Source organism: Astatotilapia calliptera, chromosome 6 (assembly GCF_964374335.1).
Source record: "Astatotilapia calliptera chromosome 6, fAstCal68.1, whole genome shotgun sequence".
NCBI lineage: Eukaryota > Metazoa > Chordata > Actinopteri > Cichliformes > Cichlidae > Astatotilapia > Astatotilapia calliptera.
In genome coordinates, this window is record NC_137427.1 from 26,080,165 (window position 1) to 26,090,878 (window position 10,714).

Here is a 10,714-nt window from a genome sequence, read left to right on the forward strand (position 1 = left end):
TTAAAAAAAAAAAAAAAAAAAAACAAGCGCGTCCATGCTCACAGGTGTACACACGGGTGATCACACCCACAAACTACACCCTTTTTGGCTCCTACCTCAAAGCACACTGTGTTCTGTTGATCTTATGTGCTGCACAATGTTTAATATTTAGTATTTACTGTCATATTCCCATATATCATTGTGATGCTGTTTATTCTATTACTCTTGTTCTCTTCTGCTTGTTTTCTTTTTTCTTTCTCAGCAGGTGATCCAGGTGATTGATATATGCATTTTTTATTTCTTTTTTTTCCCCTGCTCATTCTGTTGGTTTTTGCCCTTCTCCCCCGTCCCTCTTCTCAGCTGTTTCTCATTCCCTCTTTCTTTCTCCCCTTCTTTCCCCCAGTCAAGTCTGTCCCGTATTCAGTAAGTGAAAATAAAATAAACAATAAAAGGTGAATCAAATGGACCATTACGGCAAGGCTGGGATGGTCAATTTGGTAAAGTAAATCCGTTAGGCATCTTTCTTTGCCTTTAGACAACAATTCTGATGGCAAAAGAGCCAAACGGGACAGGCAAAAAGAAAAAAAACCCAAAAAACAAACAAACATATACATATACATATATATACACACACACACACACACACGTGTGTATCTATATAGATACACACAAGTCAATACTGTAATCAATTTGAAGTTCTTTTATTTGAAGTCATATGTACATTTATTGCATGTCTTGTATGAAACAGAGTACAGATCCCAGGCACAATATCCCCAATAATAAAATACCACAGCTCACAATAAGCTGCAAGTAAAAACTTAAAGTATGATAAATAAAAATTAAACAAATCTGTATTTCCAACAGATGAATGCCTTCTGTCTGTTTATTAGAAGATTAATCTGAAGTCGTTTGTATACTATTGAATCATATCCTGCCAAAATTCTTTCATTTGAGACAGAAATATATTTGCACCAGTGAGTAATAGCCACCCCGAGTTTTGACATTTGTAGGATTAACAGGAGATTACAATGTTTTCAAATCACAAAAATAAATAAAGAAAAATCATAGATGAGGACTAACCAAAACTTTTAGATTTAAAGAAAATCAAATGAAGAATCAGAGCCAGTTTTGATGTGTGTTGCTAGATCATTTCAGTGCTCCTCCTTTGCTATACATAGTGAGAAGATTCAGCGTCCTGTGGGATGAGCCCAGAACTCCCTTAGCACCAGTTCATCTGGATTTCCTGCAGCATTTTTATGCCTCTCTCTCTCTTTCAGAAGACCAGTCTACTAATAGTATTGAAGCCTCCGCCTCCTCCTCCTCCTCCTCCTCCAGATGGGCCGCAGCTCCCTGGTGGGTTATTGTCATCTGAACCGTTGGGCCTGAATGAGCAGGAGGATGATGGGGCCTGAAGAGCCTGGGTCCGAGCGCTGAGCTCCTGCTCCTAACGACAGCAAGCAGGGGAGAGAAGTGTTATTTCCAAGCGAGATTATATTTAAGCTTAAACAGCACTCAACTTTGCTGTGACAAAGAAGCAACGCTAGTTTGCGTGTGCTTGAAAGTCCATCAGAGCTTTCGCTGCATGTAATTATAGCACCCCCTAGAGGAGATTTACTGCAGTTGTAATGAAAAAAAAAAGTGTGGTGGAATGTCAACTCGATGGAGCACAGTTCAATGACTCGTGAAATTACTCTTCACATCTTGTAACAGGACAGTTCAGATGTGCAGTCCAAATAAAAAACTCCTACACACTACATCTCCAAGTTATCCGTAAAAGCACGGCCTGCTTTCCCTTCACCTCTTTCCACCTCAGTGACTGACTTTTATAACCTCGATTCTTAGAAGTGTTAGTGTTAATGAGGCTTTAAGTCATGTTTGTGTAAAACAGGCAAAATAAGCACAATTTCTATCCAAATACCCTCAGAGTTCTTAAACCACAGATTTAATACGAGCTAATCGCTTCACACTTGAATTTATAGGCAGTGACAGTTTTAAAGGGTAACTGAACACCAGTATATGGAAGTGCATTTCATGTGTTCAACCCAACGTACCTGTAAATAGAGCTTGTTGTCTTTGATAATAGCATCCAGTAGTTCTTTCTGCAGAGGAGGCTCGGCACTCAGTCTCATTCCATTTGCCATTAGTCCCCCATTTAAGCTTTGCCCTGGTAGCTCCTGTTTCCTGTACATGAGCACATAAGCGGTGTCCTTGGGGAAGCGATTAGTAATGTTTTGCACTGATTGGAAAGATGTGAATGTTACTCTGCTATCATTGAAGAGCAGCCAATCTTTTGCCTCCTGGCTACTATTAGGCAGCATTTCGCTTTGTTCACGTGGAAGCGAGGGAGCTGAGCAGGTGTAGAGGTTGGACTCGGCCTGGGCGTTCCCTAAATCCTCTTTGATGCTGTACTGGTTGTCTGGATGCTGTGCCCCATCTGTTCCATTAATATTACGACCATAAGAGTAATAGTGGCCACTCTCTGACGATATACCAGAATGTATTACGACCGAGCTGAGGACATAGGGGACCGACTGAATCGCCCTGCTCATCTCCTCTGCTCCATCTATCCTTGCCTTCTCCTCTTCCTCATCGTGTTGCGATGATTTGAGTTTCTTGGCCAGATTCTCGCTGCTCTCAGGAGAATCCACTTGCAAAGGAGACGAGGTAGAAGAAGAACACTGTGTAGGTACGGAAGGGTCATGTACAGGAAGTCTGATCAGCGGTGGGATGGTGACATTATCAAGAATCTTCCTACGGACATGGCATTTGGCGTCATATGAAAATCGCAGCAGAGTGAGAATCAAGTATTCAGGGGCAGACACCACTTTAATGGTCTTCTCTGCCCGCTGGAGGGAGCTACACTTCTCGCAGAAATAGGCGTTGTCTCCGTCGAGGATTTCCGGAGCCAGAAAATAATTCACCAGGTCAGGCACGGAGAGAGGAGGCTCATTTGTTACTGGCACAAAATGGGCATTGCTAGCTGGAGCTTTGGCCGAGCTTGGCTCAGGAGCTTCGCTGCCACCATTGACAGATCCCTGACAGAGAGCTTTGGGCTCTTCTGATTGCCTCTGTGTTTGAGGGCCATCCTGTAAAGTGGTACCTGGACAAAAGGCCAAAGAGAGGTCTGTAAAAGGTTCTTCTTTCTCAGAGATGCAGTTGCACAGCATACAGCAAATGCTCGTGATTAGCTTCCCTCCAAACATCTTTTCTATCAAAGTCCTTGTGTCATCTCCAGGTTTGGCCTCTGCTAGAGGCAAAATGGTCTGTTCATTGTCTTCCTGAGCAGACGTTGTTGCAGGGTCTTTGGAGCTCGTGTCAGCTGGGGAGGCAGCTTTTGGTTCAGCTGAATCCAGTGCCTGAAGGGTTTTCTCCTCCTCGTGTAACCTTGGGATCAGAAAACACTCAGCTTTTTATTGAAAAAAAATCAAACAAATTAGTGCAACGGCTATGTCTTTGTTTAAACACAGTTTACAAACAGTATTCATACGCAGTTAGCACTAACAATGCTTTATATTCATTAACATTTATTCCATTCCGCTTTCAGTAATGCAAATGATTGACAAGCTATTAATTTAAAATACCTGTCTAAAAGAAATCTGAGGTACTCTGAACAGTCCTGCTGAGAACCCACGTTGAACCAGGGGGGGCGGGACGCTTCCAAGAAGTTTCTGGGAGCATAGGCCGCCCTCTGTAGGACAGATAAACACAAATGAATGAAACACGTTAATATCTGCTGCTGTAGTTCTCCACTAACAATGCTTGTAATTGCTACTTAACAGGGCAACACTAACCTGAGTGTGTGCGAGGAAAGCAAAGAGAAGCTGAAGCTTTTTCATTAGTGTGTTGGAACCGTTTAGATGCAATGATAAAACATGCCTCCTGAAACTGAAGAAAGAGAAAGAAAAGTTGGTTTCATATTTCATTTCACAACAAGAACACCTGCTTTTACAGATTTTATGTCTAAAAGACTCACTCTGTGGCCATAAAAAGGGTCTGGATGATGCTGTTCATGTAGCAGGTGTTCCCCAAGTTGACTAAGCCTGTTTTGCCCGTCTCAGACTTAGCTTGCCTCAGCAGACCAGAGGCAAACGAGTTGGACTGAGACGTCCAGGCACTTTGATTCAACACCAGTTTGATCTTCTCTTCTGCAGATTTTGGTAGATCCTGAAAAGAAAAGAGACGTTTTTAACACAGTAAAAATGCAAAGTAAAAGTAACAGAAAGTCTAACTGAAGCTCCTCATTGCATATCATGTTTCATTTATAATGATCCAAATAAATAAAACATGGACCTGATGTGTTTTGTTATTGTTGAAATATCCAACTACAGAAAGAAGTGTTCTCCCCACTTGGTTACCTTGATGGCCTCCAGTATGTTGTCATAAAGGTCAGGGAAGCCAGAGTACTGGTACATCATGCAGTGTATGAGCTCAGTGAACTGCAGCAGGAACGCTTTGCTAGTGGGAAGCCCATCTGTCCTTAAGGACTGAACTAGATCTACTACATGTGGAACAACCTAAGAGAGAGAAGGGAATAAAGAGAAGAGAAAAATGTTGACTACACCGTAGCGCTGAAAACAGCAGAAGGTACAGCTAACATTAATCATAAATATCTGTGGTGCGGTGAGCCACGGGGTGGTTGCACATCAGAAACCCCACAGAGGTCTCATTTGCAGAGTATTTTTGAGCCTATTCATGTTTTTAGAATCTAATGAAATTGGCCAATTCAAGGGCTATTGCTCTGCATTTAAGTGCTTCACACATCATTAGTGAGAGTGTGGTGCCAAGCCCAGAGTTCTGGGAAAAGACGTCTATGCAGCTTTGAAGTAATTTAAGCCAGAAGAGACGAAAATGAGAAAACCAATAAAGTGGCCATACGAGAGGGAAATGGGCTGTGAGGACACAAGAGACCCCCTTACCAAATGGAAGGCCTCGGGAGAGTGCTGGAAACTCAGCAGCATGTGAGAGAGCACGGCCAGCGCCCCCTGACGCACAATGGGGTACCACAGACGACTGAATACCTATGGGTGGAGTTTAAAAAAATAAAATAAAATCATCTGTTGCGAACATGTTTATTTATAGAGGTGCTTCAGTAAAATGCACACAATTTCCATCTATTAGAAACTCATTGAAGAGTTCTCATTACAAACCAGTTCAATTTTAAGCAGAGTGACATCTATGAGGATAGTGAACTTCTGAACAGCAGCCAGGCCTTTCAGCAGAGCGATGACCCAGGTATCTACATGTTGGGCAAGAGGCCAAGATAACCAGTCAATCATCCTAGATGGACAGAAAAAGGATATGTTAACAGCAAATGACTGGAACAAACCCACCCACTCTTATTAAATAGATCCACAGATTTTCAGTTAAGATAATGTTCAAGCCATTTATACATGCATCCTAAAAACTGTACTTCTCCAGTTGTACAGTACTCTGTTTATAGTAACCATTGTTCATATGTAAATATGTAAGAAAAATTGTGTATGTTTCTGTTCTGTGTCCTGTGTACTGTTTGTTTGTATGTGTCTTTCTGGCTGCTGTTACAACCAAATTTCCCCTTGTGGGACAATTAAAGGATTATTCTATTCTTGTATTTAAATACTGTGGCACTTCTTTTGAACTCAAATAGCTCAGTGTGCAATTTCACCTGCAGAGTGCTTTAGTCATGTTTGCGTCTCTGACGTTCTGGTCTGTGGTGAGGCTCTTGATAAGCACTGTGATCATCTGGACAGGGATATGCTGGACCAGGCTGGCCAGTGCAATGGCTGGGTCAAAGGAAGGGTCTGCGATAATCAAATACATAATGTTAGTTTTTCTTTGTGTTCCAGCGGACACGTGTTGGGATACAAATTACACTTACAGTCTGTAAGAGAAAATAGAAAAAGAAACAAACACTAAGGTTGAACAATATGAAAGTAGAGGTTTATCATCATGAAAACACGATCACAATCATCTATGGTGCTTTATGCATCCTCTATGAAGAGGGGGGATGCTCTGCGGATATTAGGAAAGCATTCCAGGGGCACTGTTCGCCTGAACAATATCAATAAAATGGAGGCCGAGGGACCTTTCAATCCAAAGCGGATCTGCTCACAGAGCTCAAACACATACTGTCCATATAATATTTGAAACAATTTCCTGCTTCAAACCCAGAACATCAATAACATTTACCATCAGCTACTGCAACTTTGACTTCAGCTGAAACTCTCTCAACTATTAGAAGAGTGAAACTGCCCAAGAAAAAAAAGACTGTGTGTGTGTGTGTGTGTGTGTGTGTGTGTGTGTGTGTGTGTGTGTGTGTGTGTGTGTGTGTGTGTGTGTGTGTGTGTATACACATACACTCAGTCTTTTTTTTCTTTATACTTTTTGGGCAGTTTCACTCTTCTAAAAGTCTCATATATCTCAAATACACAAAGGAATAGTGGGAAGTGGGGAACTGGAAAAACTTAAAAACCATCATCACATAAGCAAGTTAAAACAAAAATTTCTGTGACTTAAAAAAAAAATCAATATACTTTTCATGCATTTTGTAAATCACTCTTATTTATTAGGGTTGGAGATGGTTTTGATCTTCCATACTTCAAAAAAATAAATAAATGAATCAGTTGATATGAGTGCATAAATTAGGACTAACCATGATTTTACAATGTAAGATGTAAATTATTAAATAAACTAAAACAAATACTTTGTGTGGCTAGGTCATTGTACCCACCAACTCCAGAAATGATTAAGAGCTGTAGCTTCAGCAGAGTGGGTGTGCGTCTTCAAGGAGGCGCACACACGTTTTCTTAAAAACAAGAATAAATCACGCTAAACAGACTGTGAGAATAAATGACAGTAAGTATTAGCTGTCTCTCCACTGAGCTTCTCTTCAGTTGGATGGGCTCATACTCCACCCATCTGAAGTGCACTCCTAATTCTGCTCTGGAGCCTAGATGAGGTAACAGTGTAGCAGCAAATGAACCAGCACTCAACCAGCTGCAGATTCTGGTTGGAGTTCCCCTCCAGCTCTCAATAAAAAATCCAGAGCAGATCAAAGAGTATCATTACTAGCTGAAGTCCAAGACAAGACAGTTATACTGCCCTTCACATACCTTGCAACTCAAAAGTCCCTCCCTAATTAGCGTGTTCCAGAAAGAGCGAGAAAGAACAACAACTTAAAACAAAAAACAAACAAACAAACAAACCAGGATTTGTTTGGCTTCTTAGCAATGTAAAGCTATTCAGGAATCAATAGCAATAGAGCAAAAGTCTTGCTCTTTTCTACCTTAAAACACCACTGCACAATCATGTTAGAGCCTGGTCTGTGCTTAGCTTACTTAGTAAGTCACAAATACATAACAGTGGCAGTACAAATGAAAAGTTTTATGATTTTCCTGCTATTTACATTTAGTGCCACCATGTTTGTTAACTGCAGGTTACTACTCTGACTTCGCAAGTGGCAAAAGCAAATCAAAGGGGGAGTTTGAGATTCAAATTTTGACTGGGAACTCAGAAATTCAGGCTTATTCAGGAGCACATCATTAGTCTATCAAACTGGGGGATGGGTATCACAACAGTAGCCTGATGAACCTCTCAGGAGATGGTAGAAGACAGGAAGGGCTGGTACTAGCGTGTTTGCTGTGACTGAACTTTCAGAATAAGAGTACGGGCATTACCCAACAGCATCATTAATTGGTGGATGGCAGTATGCCAGGGAAGCCCACTCAAATGTGTGTCGAAAATATAAACAGCTGAATTCAAAGTCATTTAAGAGCATTTGAGCTGTGGGCAATCTCTGAGGAAGAGATGTAAATATCAAATAATATTTCTGTTTGAAATGCCCATCCTTAACGCTACTATTAACAAAATCCAAATTTGCTCTTTATGTTGAGTATTTCTTTTTTTTTTCTCCTTTCTTTTTTTTTTTTTTTTTAAATGGCATCTATAACAACAAATGTCTCAAAACTGAACCCATTTAAAAAAATGTAATCACGTATGAAATGACTTTCTTGTTCCTTTAAGGCACAATTTATATGGAATCAAAGAGTCTTACCTGTAGAGGCGATAATAGCAAAGACCTCCTGGAGTGAGGGCAGCAGCGTGGCTGGGTCAGCCTTCCAGATGTTCTGTAGCAGCGCGCTAACTTTCGTCACCTGACCAACATACTCTCTCAGTTCCTGCTCTTGGCTAGAAAAGCAGTGGAAGGAACTGATGGTCCTCACCAGCTGCTGGCAGAACAGAATACCCGACTTATCTCTTGGGATGCACTGCACAAAGTCTGACAGCAAAGTGCTCAGGCGGGCACAGAAAGCGGGATCAGGTCGTTCACACACCATCCTTAAAACCTCCACCTGGATCACACTAAAAATCTCCAGCACCGATGGGCAGCTGATGAGCAACCGCAGGCAGCAGTGAATGTATTCTACTATGGCGGGGTCTTTGCGGTCCAGCTGGCCGTAGCCCTGCTGGAGCAGACTGAGGACGAAGTCTTTGCTGAAGAAACGCTCAAACTCTGGGCGGTGGTAGCGTGCATAGGCTTCAAGAACCTGGGAGCCAATTTGCTTCTGGAAGGCATCTTCACCGAGCAAGATGAGGCGGGTGGTGAGTGTGAATAGTGCCTGACACTGATCCTCTGTCACTTCTCTCTCAGCTGCTTCCACTACCTTCTTCACAATGGCCTTCTTCACTGGAACAGAGTGATTGGAGCTCACCAGGCCCTCCAAAATCTTGTCCATGATGTCGATCTGAAGAGGAAAATTGAAAAAGTAATTAGGTGAAACATTTAAAAAAAAAAAAAAGAGTCAGAAAACATCTGCAGTCACACTAAATGGTGCACTGAACATTTGTTCTGTCACAGTTTTTGTTTGTGATCACACACGTCACAGAAAACATTTTGACTTATGACTATAAAGCAAAGGTGTAAACAGTAAAATTATTAGATTAGAAATCACAATATCAGCAACACCGCTCATGTTGAGCAGTTTGGGAGACAAAATTAGAAATGCAAGGTTACAATTGGCCAGGCACAGACTCCAATGGGGCCCCCTGGATGGCTCTGGGAAGTGGGATTGAAGGCGTGCATTTTGGACATTTAACTGTATTTTTAAAGGTTTTACAACTTTACACCAAAAATAATTAACTAATACTGTAGTTAACAATTAAATGACAGAACGGTTGCTTTTTCGCGATCTACATGACATCCCGTGACTTTTTCCGTAATTTTACAAATTTCTTAAAATTTACGCCCAAAGAGCGGCGCTGACAGATTTCTTTCATTTACTACCGTAGCATTTCTTTATCGTGTAGTAAAAACGAAAGACACTTATTTTAAGATATCGATGTAGATATCGATATAGCTGTTAAGATACCTCTCGGATTAAAAGGTGTAGCTGAACTTATTGACCTTAACGGGAAGGGGGGCATTTAAGGTGGTTTCAGTGGATCTGTCACTAAATATAACGCACGACTTTGCTATACATTTTTTTTTCAAGTTCAGCGTAATAAAACAAATTTAATGTATTGTCCATCTGCCTTGAAGACTGCACATTACATTACTATGTGCTATTTCACACGTGTTTTGCCTATGATCTATGACTCCTGCCGCTCTGTGTTGCTGCTGCTGTGGGGGATACACACAGATAGCCGACTAGCTTGCTAAAGCTAGTTGTAAAGTTAGCAGATATTTCTATATGTCTAGAAACTAAAGTACGGCTAGAATGAGCGTTAAAACTAAACCTGAGAAACAGTACTGACCTCTCCATAGTGGCAGTTTTACTAACAAAAATACAATTAAAAGAATTTTTAAAAAAATTAGAAGAAGAAGAAAGAAACAGCCGAAGAGGCCTGCCGTTAGCCTACAAACTGACTTAGCATAAATGCCATCATGTAACTCAAATAATCCAACATGTGTGCTTACCCAAATAAAGCATGTCAACAGCGTCCGACCAGAGTAGCTTCTGCCGTCGGTCAGAGCTAAATGTCTTCAGAGAGATAAAACAGTTTTATGTGTATTTATTTTGGTCCATTTCCTCGCTCGGAAACAGCTGATTAACCGTACAGCGACGTCATTCCTATGGACAGAGACGGTGGTAGGACCCTTGGGGTGAAGCTATTTTTCTCTTAACTTTGCCTGTTCCGCTTTTGTTACATTTGTGTAACGGTCAGTCGTGTGGGTTTCCACGGATGGCGCTGCTGGCCGTTTGACACGCTTCCAGTTAAACGAAGCTGCGTTTCCGCGAGCATTTTCGAGAACCTTTATCCTTTTATTGTACACTTCGTGTGTTGCGTTCAACCACTACTCGTTCATCTGCCCTTTTTGGGATAACGCTACGATTAAAAAAAAAATCATGAAAAGATGGAAACCTCCCAGCTTCCACCTAACATCCAGATTGATCTGCATCTTGGAATTGTGATTATCAAAGACTTTATTTTCAAATTTTTGCATCCATCTGCACTTTCACACTGAATTAAGGAGATGTTGTTTGTTATACGAATGGAAGAGTTAGGCATGTGTAATTTAACAAGAGATAGGGGCATTTTCTTCTCGGCCCAGTAGGATATGTAATCTTGTTTGTACATCTTTGTTTTTTTGGGGTTTTTTTTTTTAGCGTTTTTTAATACTACTACTACTACTACTAATAATAATAATAATAGATTAAATGCCTTTCCGGTAAGGGTATTAACAGTTTGTTCTCCACCTCAGCTTCAATGTGTCCAGTTTACAGACAGTCCCTGAGCCTTAATGATTCTCCCAGCA

At 41.1% G+C, this 10,714-nt stretch overlaps 1 protein-coding gene across 1 annotated transcript; it reads right to left on the reverse strand.

The window, feature by feature from the left end:
* Window positions 1-664: 664 nt before the first annotated feature.
* Window positions 665-10,240, reverse strand: usp38 (ubiquitin specific peptidase 38). The gene is made up of 11 exons (XM_080303008.1): window positions 9,875-10,240; window positions 8,012-8,702; window positions 5,624-5,759; window positions 5,127-5,256; window positions 4,896-4,997; window positions 4,335-4,493; window positions 3,953-4,143; window positions 3,771-3,864; window positions 3,561-3,667; window positions 2,031-3,363; window positions 665-1,423 (listed from the first exon to the last, which is right to left on the reverse strand). Exons 2-11 carry the CDS (start codon window positions 8,691-8,693, stop codon window positions 1,253-1,255), a joined length of 3,105 nt encoding a protein of 1,034 aa, XP_080159134.1. The 5' UTR covers window positions 8,694-8,702; window positions 9,875-10,240; the 3' UTR covers window positions 665-1,252.
* Window positions 10,241-10,714: the final 474 nt, after the last annotated feature.